Source organism: Arachis hypogaea, chromosome 6 (assembly GCF_003086295.3).
Source record: "Arachis hypogaea cultivar Tifrunner chromosome 6, arahy.Tifrunner.gnm2.J5K5, whole genome shotgun sequence".
NCBI classification, from domain to species: domain Eukaryota; kingdom Viridiplantae; phylum Streptophyta; class Magnoliopsida; order Fabales; family Fabaceae; genus Arachis; species Arachis hypogaea.
In genome coordinates, this window is record NC_092041.1 from 114,914,467 (window position 1) to 114,940,159 (window position 25,693).

Here is a 25,693-nt window from a genome sequence, read left to right on the forward strand (position 1 = left end):
TGCCCAAATAAACATATGTAATACAAGATGGCAGACGGTTGGGATCCAATTTTGTCTTCTCTGACAGCTACATTATTTCAGCCACTAGTTTATATACGCAATACAAAGAACAACTACCAATATTATTTTAGTATACACTCCTATATACTTACCGCAAAAGTTGTGGGTAAAATTATTTTAGTATACACTCTTATATTATTTTAGTATGCACTATATTTTTTATGGACTCTTTTTGAAAATTAATGTTTCTGTCTTTAGTTCAATTATAGTTGAATTTGGGTGAAGCTTAATTTTCACTCTAGCATTTCGATTCCTTGAACCATTTCTGTATTGTAAGCTGGACAAGTAATGGTTTTAATCAATGTTTTGAAAACCGGTTCGAATCGGCCGGTCGAACCGGTTGAAAAGTGATCCGCTGCGAAAACGACTTGGACAGATGCCAAAACCGACATTTTGAAAAACCATATAAGACTGTCGAACCGAACCAGAACCCGGCCGGTTTTTTGAATTTTCGCAAAAAGCCAAAAACGGCGCCACTTGGATTGAAAAAGACTTCATATATGCATTTTTAATAAGGTTCTGAAAACCGATTCAAACCGGACAGTAGAACCGTGAACCGGTGAGCAAGACGGTTCGGTTAGAAACTATAACCACTAAATTAAAAAATCGTTATTGAACCGTCAAACCGGCCAGGCACCGGTCAGTCGAACCTATTCGGAACTCGACCGATTTCCAAAAATTCTTCACCAAGCGGCGCCATTTCGTTCATTGTAGAAACCATGGTTCTAAAAACCGGACCGAACCGACCGATCGAACCGGTTCGACCGAAAACCGTCACTAAAAATGATTCAATCCGCTACTAATAATCGCTAAAAAAACCGTTTAAAAACCGTCGAACCAGCCGAGAACCAATCGGTAACCGACCGATTCGAATAAAACAACGCCGTTTTGTTATTTAAAAAAAAAAAAAACTGAAGCAGGTCCAAGTCTTCGTGAGCCTAATAATTATTATTCTCCTTCCTATTATTATTATTATTATTATTGAAATTACCCGATTAATAATGAAAAAAGTAGATTATTATTGTAATTATTATTATTGAAATTACCCGATTAATAATTATTATTATTGTAAGTATTATTGTAGTTATTTCAATCTTTATTATTATTGTAATTATTATTTTTTAATAATAAATAAGAATTAGAATTATATCAATATTTTTAAAATTAATATAATTAAAATAACTAAAAATATTTAAAATCAATGTACGTTATTAATATCATAAGATTTGATCATTTTATGATTAAAATTAAATAATCTTATCATGATTACTACGGTGCCATTATCACATCTTTATCATATATTATTATTATTATTATTATTATTATTAAAATGATTAAAAGTATTTTTAATTAATAATTAATAAGTAGTTTAATAATGCATTAAATATTGATTAGATATAATTATAATAAAAATATGTTCCTAAATTAGTATAATTATTTATTATTCACCAATTTTAGTATATTAAGTAGATTAGAAAATTAGTAATCTTATAAGATGGACAAAACTAACCCTACCTGTTATTATATAATATAAGCTGAAACCCTAATTTCCCTACCCGATCATCACTTTTTCCATAATCAGTTCCAAAGCGGTTTCCATCTTCTCTCTCGCATCAATGGTCGTTCTCTCTCTCACATCAATGGCTACTTGCCCACATTGCGGAAAATACCGCAAAAAATGCTACAATGACTGTAGGTTCAAGCGGCATTTTTTTGCCTAATTCTCGCCGTGATCCTTTTCTCTCCCTCTTCTCCTTCAATTTTTGTTCCTGTTTTCAATTTTTGGTCTTCTTCTTCGGTCTTCTTCTTCTTTACTGATGGCTCGTTCCCTCTGTTAGTTTGTTATTCTGTTTTAGTGTGACTGTTTTCTAATTGCTCAATGGCTCGATTGCTCTGTTAATTTACTGATGGCTCTGTTAGTTTGTTACTCTGGTTTACTAGTTGCTGATGGCTCCTAAATTTTTTGCATGTGGATACAATATGAATTTGTGGAAATAATTATGGAAAAATGCATAACTGCAATTACTGTAATAGCATGACGCTAATTTAAGTCATTTGAGCATTTTTTGTTGTTTTTGTCCTGGCGGAAAAGAGAAGAGCGATTTGCAGCTGGAGGAAATTTGGTATCTGAAGGAGGAATTCGGACCCTCCATTTTGCTTGTAATGGGAAATTTTTTTGAACGATATGGGGGATGAAATATTGAAATCGAAGGGTACGAGTTGGTTTTTTTATTATTTTTTTGAATCCGGATAACCTAATTGAAGGGTCCGATTTTGTTATATGGACATATATAAAAGTGTGTAATTGAGGGAAGAGATCTAGTCGCGTTTTCTTCTCCTTCTTCAACGCCTTGTGTTCCTGGTTTTTTTTGCTGTGTTTCATGAAACCAAGATATTTATTAGTGAAGTTCATGTTTTTTAAGTGACTGATTTTTTTAAGTTCATGTTTTTTTAAGTGACTGATAGTTATTAGTGAAGTTCATGTTTTTTTTAAGTTCATGTTTTTTTTATGAAGCTCAAGCCTATCTACATCTTTAATTTTCTTTTTCTTTGGCATTTTTACTTAACTTCCACCATGCAAAGCTTGGAAGATTGGAGAAATGAAGAAGAAGAAGAATGGTGAAAGTGAAGCTTCAGAGTGAAGGAGTGAAAGTGTGTAACTCAGATGGTGAGTGTGGGGCTATGTTGGATGCTACACTACAAATTAAAAAGCTCTCTTTAGAAGTTTATTTTTTTTTTTAACTGTAATTGTTGTTTTAAACTTTTAATTGGTTAGTTAATCTATAAATTTTCATCTTGCTTCTTCAAATGTTGTTATCATTAGTCATTACTGTGATTTAGGATTGTTAATGATGTTGAATATTGATTCTGATATGCTCTGATATGCAAGGGTTCTGAGAATGGTGACACTGTGAACTATGCAACTGTGGTCAGGGAAGTGAAAGCATATTTGAAGAAAGGTGTTGCAGGGAAGGAATTGCAGTCACATATTGCTGCATTTCCTGTATCTGCTCAGGAGAAGATGAATGCACTTCTTGAAGGATTATTTGATGGCGTCGAAAAAGCGTTTGGAAAAGAAGCTACCAAGAGGAAGAATCACCTTGCTGCTGCAGTTGCTGGAGATGACGAGGGATCGCAGCTGTTATTGCTCAATGCTGTTGAGGAGTTCTGTTACAAGAAAGGTAGCAATGCGTTGAATGAGGTTGCACGTTTACTTACTGTTATTGTCCTCAGTTTGTTGATTTTCTTTACTGTTGTGTCCTTTTATTTTGATTAAAGGGTTTTGTTTTGGCCCCTTGTGTGGTTGAAGTGTTGCTAGAGTTCATGTATGTGTCTGGATTATGCATGATGTCGTGTTCTAAGTACTATGGTTTTAGTTATATATTCACTATAAGGTATGTTTCTGATTATATGTGCTCATAGATTACATGAATTTTGTTGGTAATTTCAATCATCAATAATGCTTATGATCTTTTCCATGTGTACAACATACATTTGGTTTATTTTTGCATACAAGTTAAGCATACAACGTTAATTTTCTCTATAATTTAGGCATTGATGATTTGCCCTTTTTACAAAGTGACCACAGTGTCCTCATCTCCACTCTGATTTTCATCAAATATTTCAACATCAAAGCAATTTCTTCATCGGAAATTGACCATGTAGCATGGAATCACCAGTATGATTTGCACTCTTCACGTGATGAAATAGGAGAATGACGAATCTGTATATAGAAACAATCATTAATTGGATTCCAGCTAATTTCTTTTTATTCTAATTGGCCAGACATTATGGATATAGCAGTTCAAATTAACTATGATAGCAGAAGTGCACAAATTCAGAATTGCAGAAGTGCACAAATTCAAAAGAAAATGAGCCAAATTGAAAACAAGGTAACTTCATGATAAATCGGAGGAAAATTAAAGGGAACAAAAGAAAAGAACGAGATGATTCTGGAAAACAAAGCACTTAAAAATAAGGAGACATTTGGAGAGAGAAATTGAGAAGTATTGAAAATAACCTGAGGGAAATTAGAGCTGAACCCAAACACAGAGAGAGTGTGAGAACGGAGTACAACTAAGTTCATATCATACTGAATTTGATAGTTTAATTTTTTTTCCTGCATGGACCAGTGGGGTTTGTTCATCTTGGTTTATGGAAGTTTTCGTTCATTTATGATATACTACTTCCCATAGTTGCATGTCATGTCAAATGTTCACTTTGTCATCTTATATGCTTATGTGATTCATGCTATATTTTTCTGTGTTTTGTCTGAAATACTTCTGGGATGTGTCCAAAATTGGATTTTGGACAGTTTGGTGGAAGTGCATTGCCTGATTATATAAGTTCCAAAGAGGAATGAGTGTAGAAGTTATGTTCTTGCTGCTCTAGGAGCAAGGATATTTTGAACATTGTATGTATATCCTGTTCTATGCACATCGATCTCCTCACAAGTTTCATTAAATCCTCATTGTTATCTTGTCTTTCCCTGGAAACCAACATAGTTTAATTATTTTGATAGAAAACCATTGGGATTTATTCTTCCCTTGTAAAATAGATATCTACTTTCATGTTAAATTGTTAATAGCATTGATGTATCATTTGATTCATAGCTGCCTATAATAGTATTTTGCATGCTTGACAAAGTAAACACATATAGTGCAGTCATTCATACTACCTTGCAAATTACTACTTTTGTTTTGGATTTTTGCTGGTTTTGCAGGGGAGTAGGTGCAGGTTCTCTAACCATAGGCTGTGATTTGTGTGATGAGTGCTTTTGTTTTAAAACAGTTATCTTTGTGTTTGATGTTCTGTCTTCCGATTTAAAATAGTATGCCACGTTACCTATGTAAGCAAGTATCAGTATTGTTTGAGAGCAATGCTTTTTTTTATTTCTTGCTTCTGTCACATGGAATAAAGCCTGATTTTCAAATTTTTGGGTGGCCTACATAGATATTCATCCTTGTATGTTCTAACAATCATATTCTGCTGACTGATGTGGAATGATAGGATTTAGAGCGCTTTTGGTTGAAGGATACTGACAACCATTTGGGGAAAAGATCTAAAGGTTTTATGACCTGATCTTGCATATGATAGGAAACTTTAAAAGACTGGCCATGTTGACATAATAATAACAGCTTTTTGAAGTTTCAAAGACAGGCCACTGTTTGAAATGGCCTGTGTGTGTATTTTTAACTTAAGCCTAATCTGATGTGTATTCTAATTTGACACTAAAAGGTTTGAAATAACTGCTGTTAGCAAAACCATACACTGGCCAAAAGGGGATCTAAATATCGTGCTAGCAGGTGGTCTGGTAAATTAGAGCTGAACCCAAACACTGCTGTTTGGCTGAGGATTGTTGCGAAGGAGAGGTGGTTGCCTTCAAGTTGACAGACAACAAAGAAAAAATATCCACGATCACTTAATTTCATGTATGATTATAGTTTAAACTAACTTCATTGAAAAAATATCCACGATCACTTAGTTTCATGTATGATTATAGTTTAAACTAACTTCATTCTAAGTAAGTTTAATTATTCTTTGTGAAATGTGAAGAAGGGCAAAGGAAAGAAAATGATAAAGGAGTACTTAAACCCCCTATGTTGAGGAAATAACAAATTTAGTGAAAAATTTTGAAGAGTAAACAAAATTTCTAAAATGATTTCGTCCCAAATAATATTCCTCTTAATTCTTAAATAAAAGTCATGCATTTTCATGCTACAAAACCCCTTGTAGGAACTAGGAACCAAAACTTGGAGTGTTTGTAATAAAAACTTTTATTTGAAAGGAGTTCTATATGATTGTGCAGTCCAAGTGGCAATGATCCTGAAGAGCCAAGGATGAGATGATGGTGGCAATTTCCGAGTGTGATACCTGATTAATGACTCTTCTTTTTTCCGGTATTTATAAATCAAATGAGAATTTAACATATTTAAAAGTCATTTCAATCCAAAAAGTGGAATTCAATTTTATTATTAAAATTATTTTAAACTAAGAAATTGAATTTTAAATAAAAATAAATTATTTTGTTCATGGAATGCAATTCTTATCTCATAATTAACTTGAGTTAATTTAGTGGTTATATTCAAATTTTAGTTGGTACATGTTAGGGGTGTTCGTGGTGCGATTTGGTTCGATTTTTGAGAGAAAAGTCATCTGATCCGATCGTCTAATTAAATTGCGGTTCGATTTGGTTTATTTTTATCAAGGTTCAAATTAAACCGATTAAAATCGGTTTGGTTTAGTTCGGTTTGTTCGATTTTTTCAATCAATTCAAAAAAAATACTAACATACTATTTTATAAAGTCATAACATTGAAATTGACAAAAACAAATACATAATAGCTAACAAAATCTTGATCTAATAAAATTTTTAACGGTCCAATAACGGTTTTTTCTTTCAAATTTTTAATTTGGCGTCTTTCTCCCTAAGTGTTTTATTCAAGCATAGGTAGGTCCGTTTTTCTGAGATTCTACAAGAAGCTGATGCTATTATCCTATATGGTGGTAATTTGGGCATTAATCTTCCATCAGAGGTTAGTTTTGTTTTTGAAATTCATTTTTCTGGTTGAAGGACTCAAATGAACTTATGCTTTTGCTGGTCTTCTTCCAAAGCAGTGTTTGATTCATGATTGATATTCTCGTTGAATTGAATTAAATTAACTGCCATGGTCGATCAATAATTAATTTTTAATGTCAGGGGCTTGTTTGATTCTCCACAATTTTTTCCAACTCTGAATGACTTTTGTTGCAATCTTATATATATCAACCTAATTGTTGTTTGACGGTTTCACTTTCACCTGTGAACTTTTTAAATTTAAAATAGCATTAATGCTAGTTGGAGATTTCTTTAAAAATTACAAATGAGTTTTAAATTTGAGTAAGTTAGGATAGAATTCTAAATTATTTTATTTAAAATAGAACAAGATAAGTTTGAAAATTAAATTGACAAAAAAAAAATAGACTAAGAATTTGTTTAAGTGTCATTAAATTATTGAAAAAGATCTTTTGACGATATTTTTTTTAGTGTGTTTGACAAATTTTAATCGTAAAAGTAAAAACACTAGAGAAACAAACAGAATATATCTTTTAGAAGTTATAATTTACAAATATTTTTCATATAAAAATAATCAAAAGATAATTTTTATACTATTATATTTAAATATAATTGATAAATAATTTTTTTAAATTACTTTTATTATTTTATAAGTTTTTTTGAAAGATCTTTTAAAAAAAATCACTCAAAATTTTTTTTTTTTTAAAAATTTATCCAAACAAACCCTAATTCTCTTTCCTATATACTAACGGCTCAACAAGCACGTTAGTGTCTGTTCAGCCGCTTTTCTATTATTTTTAAGAAATTAATATTATCTTTTTGTTAATATATTATTCATTTTTTAAATTTATTAGATAAGTATTTTTTTATTTTAATATTGATGTGACTTTATTTATATTATATTTTATTAAAATTAAAATTATTATAAACTAAAATATTATTCAAAAAATAATGACTAACATTATTCTGATTCAAAAAAATATAAATAAATCAAAATACATGTTAATTATTTACAAAAGATAATTTTTATTTAAATATCATGGATATTGATATTTGTCTTTATCTTTTTTAAGTGGTAGGCCAAAATATAAATCTAAGTATGAAGAGTTCTTTATTTTTTTATAAATAGTGAAAAATAGAATAAATGAGAATGCTTATTTTTTTCGTTTTAAATATCAAAATATAAGAATAATTAATAAATAAAATAGGAGATTATAAAAATTGTGTATCTGACAAAAATATTTGGTAATTCATCATACATCTTCTTATCAATAACTTCTTTAGCCTTAGAAAACTATCAGATTTATTGACCATAAAAATAAATATATAAACCCTTCAAGATTATTCAATTAAAAATAATGTGTAATAAAATCAAAATAAAAATTTAGAAATATTATTTACAAATTAACTATTTATAAACGTTATAAAGTTTAATTATTTATTTTTAATTCGTATTTAATTTGAAGCCGAGATAAAAATTTATATTCAAAGCACTCTCTATCTCATGCATAATTTCAATTGTTAAAAATATTTTATTTTTTTAATTTTATATTTAATTTTTTAATTATCTTTAATTTTATTATTTTTTCAAAATTATTAATTTATATTTTATTATATCCCTAACTATATCAAACACTATTCTTTCTCTTGCTATTATTTTCTATACACATACATGTATGTCATTGTCTCATCGTCGTTATTATTATTATATTACCATGTTCTCCTTTCTCGTTTTTTCTTTTTCCTTCCATATTCTCTTCACCCGACCGTCCGTAATTAATTATCACCAAGTATTATTATTGCAAATTTTAATTTTGTCTATCACTTTGATTTATAATCATCTATTTCATTAACTTTTATGAGTTGTTGAAGTTTCGCTAAAAAAAGTAAGACATAAAACATTTAATTTTATATTTAATTTTTAAATTTTTTTTAATTTTTTAAATATTTTTTTTAATTTTATATTTAATTTTTTAAATATTTTTAATTTCATTATTTTTCTAAATTATTAACTTATAATTTTTATTATATCCCCTTACTATATCAAACACTATTCTTTCTCTTATTATTATTCTCTATACACATACCTATCATTGTCTAATCGCTGTTATTATATTACTTTGTTCTTTCTCGTTTTTTTCTTCTCCTTCCACCGTCTCTTCACCCACCGTAATTAATTATCACTATTTATATGTTACATCTTTTATATGTTAATCAAATAACCAGTGCCATATGCCAAACAAATGATATTATAGAAGTCAAAATAAATTATATTTTTGTAATATAATTCATTTATTTTAGTTTAATTTAAAAATAAATATTCATGTACTCAAATTTTAAATATGATATTCTGTATAATTAATAATTTAAAAATAAAAAAAATAATATTATCACATATGAAGTAATTTAAAAATCCTTAAATTTAACAAAATATTAGGCTTTTTCAATTCATCATTGATAGATACAGGCATATTTAAAAAAATACATATAATATGAAAAAAAATTAGTTCTTCCTTAGTAAGAGAAAAAGATAGAACACTATCTTTTGTACATGAAATATAAAGATAGAACACTATCTTTTGTACATGAAATATTGAGAACAAATTAAAAAAAAAAGTAAAAGAACCATGAAAATATTAATTAGATAAGTAAATTAAAGAGGAAAAAAAAATATAGGTAGAAGTTATACGTAAACATAATAACTGCAATAAAACTAAATAAAATTTGTAACGATGGATGTGATGAAATCGATAGCGTTGAAGGTAAAAAAATAAAAAACCAGTAAAATAGATGAAATTATAAAAAAAAAATAAAAAAGATATATTTTTTATGATTAAAAAAAATTCTAATAGAATAATTAGAATGAGGCTAAACTACTGGACAGACCATCAGAGTACAGTACTCACAGATATACTTAAAATAACACTATACAAACAAAGACCAATATAGAATTAAACAAAACATAATTTAAATGAAGACCTCCGAATATAATAAGATCTATACAAAAAATTATTTATCACCGACACTTGTTGGCTTATAATTATTTTTTTTATTTCATATATGGCCACGAAAATAAATCTTTTGACATCGTCTTTACCTAGTTTAAGATGTCAAAAAAAACTCACTTAAATAATTGTGCGGTACAGAGAAGAGTTCATAAGATAAAGAAAAATCAGACCAAAATAAAAAAAAAGAGATTGTGGGAGTAAAGAATTGAATAGAAGTTGTTTTTGTAACTGTTAGTAAATTAAGTAACTGTATAATATTTTTGAATTATGTTAGTAGGGTTAAAATAGGAAATAGAAAATTGGACACCAAACCTCTATGTTTTGGCATTATATATTGTTATAGATTATAGATAAATATACAGGAATCCTACCCATATTTATTACCATTCGGTCTATTACTTGAATCAGTTTCGCTTTTATTATGAGTATCTAAATATTTAAAAAATTTATTCTTAACATGAAAATAATGTAGGCTGAGAATTTAAGAGTACATTCGGTAGAGTACAGTAACATAGAGATATTGTAGAAATAATTCAAATTAAATGGCGAACTAAATTGTAGAAAAAAAATTAAAAAAATATACTATTAAGTTTTTTTTGTTACAGAGTCAAAAAATTTAATAACAAATATATTATTAAACAGTGAATATATATATTTTTCTTATAATAATACCATTATAAAAATTTTATATTTGTATGATATTATATTAAAAAATTATTAAACTATTTAATAATTGAGATTATAATGATGTAAAGTACATTTAAGATAATATAATAATATTATTTAGGCCAATAATAAAAGATTTATTGAATCAAAATTTAAGGAAAAATAAATTATTATTAATTAAATAAATATAAATATAGGATTCCTATCCATATTTGGATCGTTTGGTATATTACTTGAACCAACTCCGGTGTTATTGTGAGTAAAAAATTCATTATTAAGATGAAAATAATGTAATTTGATAATTTAAGGGTACATTCAAAGAATACTAAGAGTCTAGTAACATAGATATATCGTAAAAAATAATTCATATTAAAGGATAAACTAACAATATAAATTTATTAATGAGAAGTATAATTTAAAATACTTGATATAGATATAGAATATTGTTAAGGAGGTATATTTGTGAAAAAATATAGAAAGTTCAAAAGAAAAAGAAAAAGAAAAAAAAGGAAACACTGAAAGAATATATTCTTTTAGCGTTGATATATTCTTTTTATTTTTTTTGTTCAATTTATTTGTTGTTAGAAAGTTCAAAGAAGAATTTTGTTTCGAGTGTTTATAGAAAGTTCTCTCCTCTCAAAAGTTTCATTGCTAAAGGAGGACTATAAATACTATTAAATAGCATCTTTTCACAATCGGAAAAAGCTAAGCCAGAATTTCTACCGATAACTCAAGTATGAGTTTTTTCTTTCCTTCTTTGTTTCCTTGAATCCCCCTTGTTAAAACTGAATTCTTGCACTTCATCAGTTTTTTCCGATTCATGTAACAATAGGATATAGTTGCTTTTAATTTGGCTTAGTGAGTTGTTTCGTTACAGGTTTGTTTCTATTTCTTTTAATCATGTGATAATTTTTAATTTTTTTCAATAGGGTTAATAATGAAGAAGGAACGTGCACCATGTCCGGGTGTAGTACGGCCAAGATTTAAACCCAGATTTAAATCCAATAAACGTCCATGCAACAAAAGCAAGCTTGATGCGGTTATACAACGCCTTAAACTTTTGAAAAACATCAAGGTAACTAAATATCAAAATCCTAAACCCTAAACCAAAATCCCGGTCACCTCCTTCATAGTATTTGAATTCATTTAATATATGATTATTTTTATTTAGAAATTAGATATTTATGGTTGTTTTATGTCTTCATATATTTAAATTGGAAATTTTTTTATATAAATAAAATAAATCTAATATTTTTTCACATTGTTATCTCGTTTGCTCACTTGATAAGTTTCTAACTTTAAACGTATATTTGCAAACAAGATATTGCACTCCCAATAAGATAAGATAATATTTTGCACTCTAGTTTGTATAAATGGCAATATAATCTGTTACTATTTGAATCATATCGGTTTAACTCTTATTTTAAATTGCATATGTACTACATCGATTTGAATTCATTTTTGGAAAAATTATTATAAAGGACCGTTAGGAAGATTTAATTATTAAAAAGGATCTTTAATATTAAAATTATTAAGAAGGACCAAATCTTTTTATAATATTTAAAAAAAAGAACCAAATCTTTCTATAAAGAGACAAATATATCTTTAATGATTTTTTATTTATTTTTTATAATTTTTATATTAACAATTTTTTTCTAAAATTTTAGTAATTTTTATTATTTATTTATTTATTTTTTTACTTTTCTGGTCTTTTAGCTTTATTTTTATCGTTGGGTAAAGATTACAAAAATAAAAAAATAAATAAAAATTATTAATAAAAATTATTAAAATTTTAAGAAAAATAAAATTTATCAACATAAAGATTATAACTTTTAGAGACCCTGCATTTTATATTTTCTTTGGGGTATAGTATTCATGTTAATTTTTTTAAGAGGTCTCCTCATACTCAATTAAGAGGTCGCGGGTTCTAGTCTCCTATCTTTGATAAAAAAAAAAGCATTCATGTTAATTTACGTTAATAAATAGAGATTAAAATTATACAGATGTTCTACATAAAATTATTTGATTACACATCTGTTTTAAATATATCTATATAAATTAAATTAGATAAATTTAATTTATTAATAAGATAAAATATCTAAATAAATCGAATTAGGCCATTTCAATTTATTAAAACAAGCGAAAAATTATATCTGCACTAAATTCTTTAATAAATCCAATTCAATTTATTATTATAGAAAATACATGATGAATTGAATCAGTTCATAAACTCGATTTACTATAATACATAACACGAAATAAGTATTATTGTATAAGTATCTAAAGAATAATTATTAATTTAAAATTTTAGATGACCAATTTTAGAAAATAATATTTAGTAAAACTGTTATTAAAAATTTATTTTTTATTATTATTTTAGTAATTTTTATTATTTAAGGAAAAATTATAAAAAATAATTAAAAATATATTTGTCTCTTTATAGAAAGATTTGATTCTTCTTCTTAAATATTATAAAAAGATTTGGTCTTTCTTAATAATTTTAATATTAAAGATCCTTTTTAGTAATTAAATCTTCCTAACGGTTCTTTACTATAATTTTTCCTTCATTTTTTAATCCAATCAGATTCAAACCATTGTAATTTTGATAGAATTGATTTATATTCTATCTAAATTTTATAATTTAAAAATTTCTTATAATTAATTTTTTCAAACATTGAATTATATCCTATCCAAATGTTAAAGTTTAAAAGTTTTATAATTTAAATATATCCATCTATGTAAAGTCGACAGAATATAGATTTTTTTTTCTAATTAATTTCAATTGGGGTTTATTCATCATTCTTGCAGGCCCGATTCAAATACAATTTGGATATTTACAGCTCGCTTCTAAACAAAGTAGTAAAGTACATGACTGGAAGAAAGTCTATCACCCAACTGAGTTCAGATGTTAGTGATGTCTCTATTGTTCTTATTGTTTCTGTCTTGATTGTTTGGTTTCAACAATGCATACATACATTATTGTTATGGGAAGGAAAATTTTCCAAATAAATCATAAAAAAACTATTATCTCCCAAAAAAACTATATACCTTAATTCATTTTTTCTGGAGTGGAAAAATCGGTTGAATCCATCGAATTTTGGTATAAATTTATTATATTTAAATTAATTAAATTAAATTAAATTAAACTGTTTTTATTAAAACATGTTCTACTACTTATAAAAAAGAATTATTACTAACCGGTTCATCTTAAATATCTTTTATCAAGTTAAAAATGATATACTCTTTGTTAATTATATGATCATAATTCGTTTATTTTGTTGTATTTTGCATGAATATTTGAAATTTAAAGTTGCAAGATATTAATTTAAACATATAATTAATTAATAATTGTATTTTTATATGAATATAAAAAATATTTGGTGGCCAATGAGTAATAACTCAAATGACATAGACTCCCCATACTCAATTAAGAGGTTGCGGGTTCAAGTCTCCTATCTTTCCAAATTTTGCCAATGAGTAATAGCTCAAATGGCATAGTCTCTCCATACTCAATTAAAAAGTTGCGGGTTCGAGTCTCCTATCTTTGGTAAAATAAAAAAAATAAAAAATAAAAAATATTTGGTGAACAAATAATATTTTTTCGAATGTAGGCTGCTATACTTATGCGGGGCCATCCAGATCTTATTGACCAGTTTAACAAATGGATTCCCCGTACTCGTCAAGATTCATGCACGTTACTCTCCCACCACTTGGCAGCAACACATTTGGAGAACCGTGATCTACAGGATGAGGGCGATGATGAAGTATCTACGGATACGGATACTGATACGGATCGTGATACTGAAGATTGGGACTGGTTGAAAAGGTTATTCTCTATTTTTTTTTTCTTTAAACATCATTCAAGTAGTAAGGAGTTAGTGATGTCTTAGTTTTGTTTTAATTAGTCACGTCATAGTCATATACCTCTTTTTTATTTATAGTGTATAAAATTATCCAATATATATTGCTCGTAATACTTTATAAAATATTTTCTTATTAATGAAGGTCGACTAAGCTTGGTGGATGTACAGACCCCTATAAAGTTTGGAAAATTTGGAAAAAGATCAAGGTAACTCCGAAGTCAAATCCTGTGTTTAATTGAATTGTATAAATAACATTTGTGTGTTGATGATGCATATAGGATCGGTTTAAGTGCGATATGGAGATTTGCGAGTCGCTAAGAAATAAGGTGGACAAGTACAAAGATGGAAGAAAGTCTATCATCCAACTAAGTTCGGACGTTAGTGATGTGTCCCTTATTCCTATTGTATTGTGATTATTGGTGAAAATTCAAGTACAGTCAACTTAATGTAAAGTTAATAGCCGAGCGTTATTAGATGACAATATAGTTAAACTTGTCAAATCATTTAACGACTCTCACGTATCAAACTTCACATGAAGTTAACTGTACTTAAGTTTATACATGCAGGTTGCTACACTTTTGCGGGGCCATCCCGATCTTATTGAGGAATTTCGCAAATGGATTCCCATCACTCCGAATGAGGGATCCGATGAAGTATCTAGCGATACCAGCAGCTTTAGTTCCACTGATACTGACACTGATATATACACTGATATATCTTCAGATGCCATGGATTAATCTATCAAAATACACTGTTTTATGAATAATGCTCTTGCTATTTTTATATTTAAATTGATTATAGATTTAACAGACAATAATGAACATGTTTTTTTGGTATATTTTAAGTGTCTTGTTTCTCAATAACTTTTCTAAGTGATGACCATTTATTTTCTTAGAGTTTCCAAGTTCAAATAGTACGGCTAGATAAAATATCAATCTAATTGCATTGCATTCTCTAATAAACATAAATTCCAAATTGCTTTAAAAACTACCTCCTAATCGACAAACTTTGTCGATTTCAATCAACAAAGTAAAAGTAAATTGGTAATATATTGGCCGGCTGAGAATAGTTCACATAGGAATAATTCAACGAAGCCTAACTTCCTTCTTGGTTCCGGCAGTAATGTCTTTGATGCTGTAAATTTTGTGCGTCTCTAATTCTTTTCCTGCTTAGTAAAGAGAGTTTATGTTTTGGGTTTAATTAATTTGAACCTACAAACAACATAATAATGGTAGTATGAGTCTCTAGAAATAGTGTGTCAATCATGATTCTGTACATAGACGTACATAGAAGAATTGAATTTGCAGAGGCGGCCAAGTACAAATAGCATATCTATATGTCTGTTATAGTGTGTGTGAATGTGTTATAAGAGTGACAATGGGTAGGATAGGGTAGGGTAGGTTTTGGAGCCAATCTTAATCCTACTTTCTTAATCCTACTCGCGCGTTGAGAATATCCTAATCCTCTATCCGTTTTTAACCCACAAACATCCAAATTCTACCGGCGGCTTACAAAAAAATGCAATATTATTATATAATTTGATGATAATTTATAATAGAACTAACTTTTATGTATAAAAAAAAGATACTAAATTATTAATTAATAATCTTCTTGTAATGGCTAAGGATTTTTTGCATTTAGTGAGAGATGTTTGTTCAACATTCACTTGAAAGGTCATTAGATTATACAAAATGATAAAAGCATGGAATTCACTTATTTGTTCTCAAGGTTGGTTAGACACAAACTCTAATTGTGTAAAATTTATTTTTGAGTTTTTTTTTTTTAACCAAGGATAGAGAGACTCGAACCCGTGACATTTTAGATGAATATGGAGAGACTACGTCATTTTTAAACTATAGCTAATTATACATTACACATTAGTAAAATTATCCAAAATACATTAATTTAATTGAATAATTGCATAAAATTTTTTGTAGTATTAGTGTATTAAAATTAAATTTATTGTCTAATATTTTTCTTTTACTACCCATAAGAATATGAAATATAACCGAACTTAAACATCGAAAAACAATGTTAATATATATTTTCATAAGTAGAAAAAATATTATTTGTAGTGTAAATTTGAGAAAAATTGGTATAATTTATTATTATTTCTTTATTCATTCATTCATTTTTATTTGTGTTGTTTTTCTATGTAATATAAGGCTTACGTGGAAAATGACATGGGTTTTAGTGCATAATTCATAAGATAATGCACTAATGAAGATTAATCTATTATTAGTGTTTTACATGATCATATCTTTTATGCTAGCCATTACTATTAATTTCCTGATCCCTCTTTGTAAATACAAAATGGGGCATATTAGTAGATTATTGTAATGATGCAAATAGATGCAAGAATTATAAATGATGCATTTATAGGGTTGGATCATTGTAAGAAAAAGAAGTTACAAGGGATGAAGGAAGGACCTAATTGCTTTGGCCAATTGGAATATCCAATATGATTGATATAGGGCACAAGATCATGAATGCATATGCCATAATATAATGTGTATATTTTTATTCCATAGGCAAATTAGGCAGATAGGTTCTCTTCCCTTGGCAATTTGCCAGGGAATTGACATCCCTTTGTAGAATTATTTTTAGAGCAATGTATTTGGTACAATTGTTGTATAATATTAAAATATTCATTTTGAATTTATTCTTGTTCTTGTGCATTATTTATTGAGCTATAGTATTTTACTTTATAAACAACTGGGTTGTTCCTTTTTATTATCTAGATTTTTGGATGATAGTTGTGGCAAGGACAGGTTGCAAATATGATATCAGATTGAAAAATGGTTAATTTCCCTAATATAGTTTGCCAAAATGTGTTCTAATTAAGCACATAAAATTAATCCAAGACATATAGGATTATCTCTTCCCCCCTCTCTCTGTTAGTATGACAAAACATAAATGATTATCTATACAAAACTCTTCTACAAAGACAGAAAATTAAAGGTGTTTGCTACGATACGATAATAAATTCATACGTACCGATACATTTAAAATATGGACAAGTAATAATAAGGCATGTAGAATTTATTTTCTACATCAGTGTTATGTCTCTTGATGAAAAAAATATTTATGATACACTGCAGAAAATGAAGTTACAAGAGACATAACAAAATCATTAGGATGCACATTAACATTATTGGAGGTAAAAATAATAAGTCTAAAAGAAAACCTTCTATTTGAAGCCGGTATGACCAAGCCATAGCTAACTTTGACATACTCCAAACAGACAGTTGTGGTTTTAAACCATGCGAAACAAACAAGAGATACTCAGACTTTCCAGCAAAGGCGAGGCTGACAATTGGCTGAAAAAGAGAAGCATGAGCAGTTAAGACAAGATGCAGACAATGTACATGCATGAATCAATGAACCCTAATAGTATTTTCTTAGTTTAGTTCCCTTTTTTTGGGGAAAAAATGTATTTTTAATCCTAATACATGATATTTATTACGAAGCCAGGCCCTAATAAGTTTTTCATCTGAAACTTAGTTCGCATACATGAAACTGTTCTGAATTTCATCTCATCCATCTATTGCCATCACAGCATTGAGCAATAACAGCTGCGATCCCTCGTCATCTCCAGCAACTGCAGCAGCAAGGTGATTCTTCCTCTTGATAGCTTCTTTTCCAAAGGCTTTTTCTACGCCATCAAATAATCCTTCAAGAAGTGCATTCATCTTCTCCTGAGCAGATACAGGAAATGCAGCAATATGTGACTGCAATTCCTTTGCTGCAACACCTTTCTTCAAATATGCTTTCACTTCCCTGACCACAGTTGCATAGTTCACAGTGTCACCATTCTCAGAACCCTTGCATATCAGAGCATATCAGGATCAATATTCAAGATCATTAACAATCTTAAATCACAGTAAAACAACAATTGAAGAAGCAAGATAAAAATTTATAGATTAACTAACCAATTAAAAGTTTAAAACAACAATTACAGTTAAAAAAAAATAATAATAAACTTTTAAAGAGAGCAGAGATTGTAGTATCGTTGTGAAAAATCCAACTCGACCAGGCTTAGTCAAGGGGGAAGATGAATGTACTTACCTGCTCAATCAATTAAGGAATGAACTAGATCCTTCAAGACAGAGCACAGAGCGGGACAAGGAGCACGACGGTGGGGCTGAGGCAGTGGAACAGACCAAAAGTCCAAAACAGAGTAACAAAAAAAGCTTCACCCAAAACATTTCAGCAAAACCAGCATTCAGCATTCCAAAACAAGCAAAACCAACAACTACAAAACACTAAAATCTGCCTACAGCATTAAGCATCTAGCACATTATGAAACATTCCAAAACACTAAAATGTTCTATACAGTAAAAAAACCAAATATGACACACTAACAAGCTCTTCTCTTTTCCGCCCGGACAAAAACAAAAAAGAATGCTCAAATGACTTAAATTAGCGTCATGCTATTACAGTAATTGCAGTTATGCATTTTCCCATAATCATTTCCCGTATTGTATCCACATGCAAAAAATTAACATCACAATCACATGGAAACATAAACCACTTACCTCTATCATCGGAATTTAAATCCCCAGTAGCATTTCCATTGTTGGCATACCCTTCTTGTGCCACTGTTCATAGGGGCAGAAAAATGGCAAAATTAAATAAATAATGAATAAATAGCAAAATCGCATCAAACCGAAAAATAAATGAATAAAATTTGAACAAAAAAATTTAGGAAACATTGAACCACTCTTACAAAAATTAAATAAATAATTGACGGCAGGATAACATTAAATTACTCTTACAAACGTTAGGGAAATAAATAGCACGATTTAAACGTTAGGGACACAAATATCCCAAACGTTGAGGACAAAAACGATACTTTACTCTAAAATAAAATAAAAAAAACTTAACAAATATATATTTAATTTTAATTAAAATTTCATATTGTTTCTTAATTATATAGGCCAAAAATACAAAAATCAAGCCTGGCTGCATGAAAGTACAGCAGTGAATGTATCTTAATTCTTAAGAAAAAAATGTAAAGAAAAGAACAGGAGAGATTCAACGTTTATTCTAAGATAAAAAAGTATTGTATTTTGAGTTGAAAATATTTTAATAGAATTTTTCACTTTGTTCTATAATTTTAAAAAAGTTTTCGTTGAAAATATTTTCAATCAAACCAATCAGTCTCTACAAAATAAAGATAGGAAAGATCCAATCTTTTTAAGTAATCAAGTTTCATAACAAAGAGAATAACTCAACGTTGATGAAAAGAGCAAAAGCTTGCTAATTTCTAATTGATTCATTTAAAAAAATAAAAAAAAGGATAAAATTTTAATGTCTTTTAACCAATGGACAAAATTAATTTTAAGGCAATGGATATTTTTTCTAACTTTTGCAACTGCTGAGTACTTTTATACCTTTTGTATGTGTGTACGTGATTTAAAAGAGTTACAGTAACTAAATTTTTATCGTATTATTAAAATGTTAAATTTAGGTGTATTTTGTCTGCATTGGAGTCTCGAAAAAAAGTTCCTCTTCGTCATCATCTTGTGAGAAATCGCTATCGTTGCTATTAGTAACATAATCTTCGTCGGATTCTTCGTCGTCAATGTCCATCTCATAAATCGAATGAACAACATAGATAGACGGTAGTGCGAGGGGCTGATCATCCTGCACAAAATTGGACTGCTCAGATCCACTACCACTCACGTCACCAACCTCTGCGAAAAATTCTATCACTTGTTCACACTTGATTTTACCATGAACGTCAAACATCAGTCGCACATGATCGTTGTCACGCAGCCAAAACAGACGAAATCAAAATACTCCATTTCCTATTGGAACTGACATCTTATACCCTATCCTCCCAATCTCTTTACTCCCACCTTGATCGAGGAGCACCGAATTCTCACACTCAAACATGGCTCCGTTAATTGGGATACACACAACCAAATATACACTAGTAGACATTATGATTGGTTTGGAGAAGGTTTAGACAGAGGTGGTGAACTTGTTGTGAAGAATATAATGGGTTGTAGTTGCACACCCTTTTTATAGCTGTTGCAAATTTGTCCTATTATATTTTGTTTACACAGTAAACCATGTGTTTCGTTTACACAGTAAACGAATTGAATTTACACGTATACATGTGGTTTACAGTGTGAACAAAATACGTGTAAATTCAATTCGTTTACTATATAAACGAAATATGACATGTAAGCATTTTCGTAAAAACGCTACAAATTACGCAAATCGGTAATTAATATAATTATTTAATTTATATAAATAAAAAATCCAACAAAATATACATGGACACACATTTTATTTTTGTTTTTTATTTTCACCTACCATATCATGCACAATACAAGAACACCACATACAAAAACACCCTTATTCACTTGTAACAATTGTAGAGTCATTTTCTTATTTTGTAATATCTCTCCAACTTTTATGTATCTCTTCGTGTACGAAATGTTTGTTTGATTTCTTTTTTTATGTTCTTTGCCAACAAATTTATAAAAGTGGCAAGCATTTATTATTATCGTTATTTTAATATCTATTTTCTTGTGAAAAAAATTGTATTTTTTTATTTATTTATTCAAATACTACAACTTTAAAATACATATTTCTATAACTAAAAATTCAAACACAAAATAATTTGTATATAAGCTATTATCAATAAGAGTCCTTGTACTTTAAATTTTTTCTAAAAAAATTTGTTTAAATTATTTATTCAAATTGGATCATAATACATGTTAATATTAATATTTTTATTATATCTAGTTTATCAAGTTTAAATTAAGCTTATTAGAAATAATAAATAGCTTATTCATATGTGAAAAAGACATGAGTCTGTTTTCTTGATAGATTTTCTTTAAATGATTGTGCTTTAGTTTAGTGTTGAATTTGTTTTTAAATAAAACATTATTTTTTTATTTGGATAATAAAAAAGATTGTAATATAAAAATATATAAAAAGTCAAAAAATTTTAGTCGACCCTTTTTTTGTGTGCAATTATTGTATGAGTAGTTTTTGTATCTTTTTTCAATTTTATTTAAAAATTATAACCTTTTTGCACATGATTTTATAAAGAGATGATCATAATATTTTAATTATTTTAACTATTAATTTTAATTATAAAAAATATATATAATATATATTAATTAAAATCATAAATTAAAACTACTCAATATTTCATGTATATTTAAAATTTTCCTTAAATATGTATATTATTATTATTATTACCAAACTTGGTAAAAGCAATTCATTGTTTAAAGCGAATAATACTAGAATTATACATGAAACGTAGGCAATAAAATTAATATGACGGCAGGATAACATTGAGTAATAAACTAACAGAGCCATCAATAAACTAACAGAGTAATCGAGTCATTGAGCAATTAAAAAATAGTCACACAAACAGAATAACAAACTAACAGAGGGAACGAGGCATCAGTAAAAAAGAAGAAGACCGAAGAAGAAGATCAAAAATTAAAAACAGTCACTAAAAATGGAACAAAAATTGAAGAAGAGGGAGAGAAAAGGATGAAAGAATTATATTTTTATTTATTTAAATTTTTTGTTGAAAAACAACAAAAAAAATCCACATTTTTACAGAATTGATCGAAAAAAAAAAGCTAATCCCCTACACACTAACATTGACCCGATCACCTTTTGGAGCATTGTAGACTATGCCTCTTCTCCTTCAGTTTCCGTCGCTCTCTCTTCCCTGCTACCATTGCTTTCTCCGTCTGTCTCTGTCGTTTCCTCTCCCCGGAGGTCGCGGATCCGTTCTTTGAGATTGCGATTCTCTCTTTTCAATCGCAGGTAAGCTGAACGTGGCCCTTTGATTCTATATCTTTTCCACAGTCGAAGAAAATATAGAAAGTCGATTGATGCGAACGACGATTGATGCGAGAGAAAAGACGGAAACCGCTTTGGAACTGATTATCGGAAAAGTGATGATCGGGTAGGAAATTAGGGTTTTAGCTTATATTATATAATAACAGGTAGAATCTTTTACAGGGTTAGTTTTGTCCATCCTATAAGATTACTAATTTAGGAACATATCTTCATTATAATTATATCTAATCAATATTTAATGCATTATTAAATTACTTATCAATTATCAATTAAAAATACTTTTAATTATTTTAATAATAATAATAATAATAATAATAATAATAATAATAATAATAATATGATAATGGCACCGTGGTAATCATGATAAAATTATTTAATTCTAATCATAAAATGATCAAATCTTATAATATTAATAACGCATATTGATTTTAAATATTTTTAGTTATTTTAATTATATTAATTTTAAAAATATTGATATAATTCTAATTCTTATTTATTATTAAAAAATAATAATTACAATAATAATAATAAAAGATTGAAATAACTACAATAATACTTACAATAATAATAATTATTAATCGGGTAATTTCAACAATAATAATCTACTTTTTTCATTATTAATCGGGTAATTTCAATAATAATAATAATAATAATAATAATAATAATAATAATAATAATAGGAAAGAGAATAATAATTATTAGGCTCATGAAGACTTGGGCCTGCTTCAGTTTTTTTTTTAAATAACAAAACGGCATTGTTTTATTCGAATCGGCCGATTATCGGTCCAGTCCAACCGATTGGTTTTCGGCTGGTTCGACGGTTTTTAAACGATTTTTTTAGCGGTTATTAGTAGCGGATTGAACCGTTTTTAGTGACGGTTTTTAGTTCGACCGGCCGATTCGGTCCGGTTTTTAGAACCATGGTTTCTACAATGAACGAAATGGCGCCGCTTGGTGAAGAATTTTTGGAAATCGGTCGGGTTCCGAATAGGTTCGACTGACCGGTGCCTGGCCGGTTTGACGGTTCAATAACGATTTTTTAATTTAGTGATTATAGTTTCTAACCGAACCGTCTTGCTCACCGGTTCATGGTTCGACTGTCCGGTTTGAATCGATTTTCAGAACCTTGTTAAAAATGCCTATATGAAGTCTTTTTCAATCCTAGCGGCGCCGTTTTTGGCTTTTTGCGAAAATTCAAAAAACCGGCTGGGTCCCGGTTCGGTTCGACAGTCTTATATGGTTTTTCAAAATGCTGGTTTTGGCATCTGCCCGAGTCATTTTCGCAGCGGATCACTTTTCAACCGGTTCGACCGGCCGATTCGAACCGATTCTCAAAACATTGATTAAAACCATTACTTGTCCAGCTTACAACACAGAAATGGTTCAAGAAATCGAAATGCTAGAGTGAAAATTAAGCTTCACCCAAATTCAACTATAATTGAACTAAAGACAGAAACATTAATTTTCAAAAAGAGTCAACAAAAAATATAGTGCATACTAAAATAATATAGGAGTGTATACTAAAATAATTTTACCCACAACTTTTGCGGTAAGTATATAAGAGTGTATACTAAAATAATATTGGTAGTTGTTATTTGTATTGCGTATATAAACTAGTTGTTATTTGTACGAACAATTAGAGATGAAGGTTGTGTAACTTGTGTGAGAACCAGCAAACAAAAAACAAAGTGATTTTGTTTAGTATCTTTTAAATTTATTTAATTTTTTTGGTATGAATAATTGATTAAAATTTATGAAGAGATAAATGATTTTGTTAAATATATTTTTGTTTTTATTTTTGTTTTTTAGATTATTTAAATTTTAAAATTATAAAATTAAACAATTTAATTAATTTAAAAGAATAATTTTTGTCTAATATATATAAAAAATGATATTTAAGTCTTTTTATAAAATTAAATAAATAAATATTTTTTATTTTTATTTAATTAAAAAGATGTTTTAGTAAAAGTGATGATATAATATATATTTAAAAAAGAAAAAATTAAATGTTGATGTGAAAAATAAATTCCACATGTCTTATTATTACTTGTCCATATTTTAAATATATCGGTACGTATGAATTTATCATCGTATCGTAGCAAACACCTTATGATTTTTGTCCAAAAAGTTGGTATTGTTTTTGTTTGTGAAATGTGACACTAATCTTATTTGAAACATGGTCCCTCAACATGTGCATAACAATTAAAAAAAGTCCTTTGTAATTTAGGTAAATTCAGGTTTGCATTTCATAACTAAAATTACCTCCCATTCCTTCTATTTTTAAGAATTTGTTCAGGAGCATTGTTACATAGCTTCATTACACAAGGGATTATTTAATTGAAAACGGAAACCACAAGAAGTAGAATAAGTGCTTAAGAATGTGTCCCTAAAATTATTCTACGCCTTTATTGTGTATGTTTTTTTTTTTTTTTTTGATTCGTCCTTTATTGTGTATGTTATTCCAAAAAAATGAATCAATACTTCTCCTGTCCGCAAAGTGAACAAGTCGGATTGGAGGTACTGTGTGCAAAACAAAAAAAAAAAGAATTTTACTAAATAACTTTTTTTTGAAACGAAGAAAGCTTAACACATGACAGTAGAGCATACAAAGAAACATAAAAATATAGAAACTACCAACATAACTCACACAACCCCTGGCTTCTCCATCAATGCCATCATCCCCCATAGGATCACAACCACGCCATGTTGTGTAGCTCAACTCTGACCGTGTGTGAATTATCTCAATACTCGTTTTGTCATTCTTAAAGATCCGTGCATTGCTAAATAACTAACACCCAACTAGCCAATTTGTCTTTAATTGATAATTCTATTTTTTTAAATTGTTATAAAAATATAAAATTAATAATTATTAATGACCGTTGTTTAAAGTTGGTTAGTTAAGAATTATTTATCTATATTCTATACTTTACCAAAAAAAAAATGGATCACTTTATTGTGTGACATGCAACAAGAAAGAAAGGTGATTATAAGATTGTTTAAAAAATATATTCTATTATTCTTTTAGCAACTTTGGTGAAAGGAGTTTCTTTTCTAATTGAAAACAACTTGGTTACTTCGCTTTGAAGTTAGAAGAAAGCAATTTGAGGCCAGCTTTGCTACAACTTTCAATTTTCCAATGGCCCAAATATTAGGATTTAGCATAGAGAGAACATCGCAAGTATTTTTGTATTTTTGTTTATACTAGATAATATTACACGCGAAACTTTTTTAGTTACAAAAATTTGACACTTTTTTTTCTTTCTAGATTTAAGTTATTAAGCACTCGCCAACATATGTGGCTCGTAATGGAGTGTCATTTATTCTATATTTTAACATCGAAAAACATCGAAAAACAATGTTAATATATATTTTCATAAGTAGAAAAAATATTATTTGTAGTGTAAATTTGAGAAAAATTGGTATAATTTATTACAAAAATGCTATTTGTACACCAAAATCAGCCACTATTATATTTATGTATAAATAAATGTGTAATTTAATTTATTTTTAACGTGTATTTGTATTCCAACATATATTTTATATACACATAGCATAACTCAATTTATTATTATTTCGTTATTCATTCATTCTTATTGTTATTTGTGTTGTTTTTCTATGTAATATAAGGCTTACGTGGAAAATGACATGGTGTGCTTAGTGACTCCACAATCAGAGTGGCAATGCAAGTGGCGTCCACAA

General features: G+C 28.3%; 2 protein-coding genes and 1 long non-coding RNA gene across 9 annotated transcripts; 2 read left to right on the top strand and 1 right to left on the bottom strand.

Moving 5' to 3' along the window:
• Nucleotides 1–1,580: 1,580 nt before the first annotated feature.
• LOC112755982 (eukaryotic translation initiation factor 5) lies at nucleotides 1,581–4,993 on the top strand. 7 transcript variants are annotated; one of them, XM_025804353.3, is made up of 5 exons: nucleotides 1,615–1,752; nucleotides 2,644–2,728; nucleotides 2,951–3,242; nucleotides 3,847–3,953; nucleotides 4,784–4,993. In XM_025804353.3, exons 2-5 carry the CDS (start codon nucleotides 2,726–2,728, stop codon nucleotides 4,817–4,819), a joined length of 438 nt encoding a protein of 145 aa, XP_025660138.1. In that variant the 5' UTR covers nucleotides 1,615–1,752; nucleotides 2,644–2,725; the 3' UTR covers nucleotides 4,820–4,993. The 7 variants fall into 7 exon arrangements, with proteins under 7 accessions (XP_072054508.1, XP_025660137.1, XP_025660139.1 ...); XM_072198406.1 differs by lacking the exon at nucleotides 1,615–1,752 and adding an exon at nucleotides 2,135–2,273; XM_025804352.3 differs by having other exon boundaries at nucleotides 1,584–2,728.
• A 5,876-nt stretch (nucleotides 4,994–10,869) lies between these two features.
• On the top strand, nucleotides 10,870–14,990 carry LOC112754230 (uncharacterized). Its single transcript, XM_025801801.3, has 7 exons — nucleotides 10,870–11,023; nucleotides 11,219–11,364; nucleotides 13,098–13,196; nucleotides 13,901–14,115; nucleotides 14,295–14,358; nucleotides 14,431–14,529; nucleotides 14,719–14,990. The coding sequence occupies exons 2-7, from the start codon at nucleotides 11,227–11,229 to the stop codon at nucleotides 14,887–14,889; spliced, it is 786 nt and encodes a 261-aa protein (XP_025657586.1). The 5' UTR covers nucleotides 10,870–11,023; nucleotides 11,219–11,226; the 3' UTR covers nucleotides 14,890–14,990.
• Nucleotides 14,991–16,988: 1,998 nt separating this feature from the next.
• On the bottom strand, nucleotides 16,989–18,802 carry LOC112754231 (uncharacterized). The gene is made up of 5 exons (XR_011862027.1): nucleotides 18,691–18,802; nucleotides 18,221–18,345; nucleotides 17,666–17,976; nucleotides 17,340–17,472; nucleotides 16,989–17,247 (listed from the first exon to the last, which is right to left on the bottom strand). It is a non-coding gene; the product is annotated as an uncharacterized lncRNA (long non-coding RNA).
• Between the last annotated feature and the right edge of the window lie 6,891 nt (nucleotides 18,803–25,693).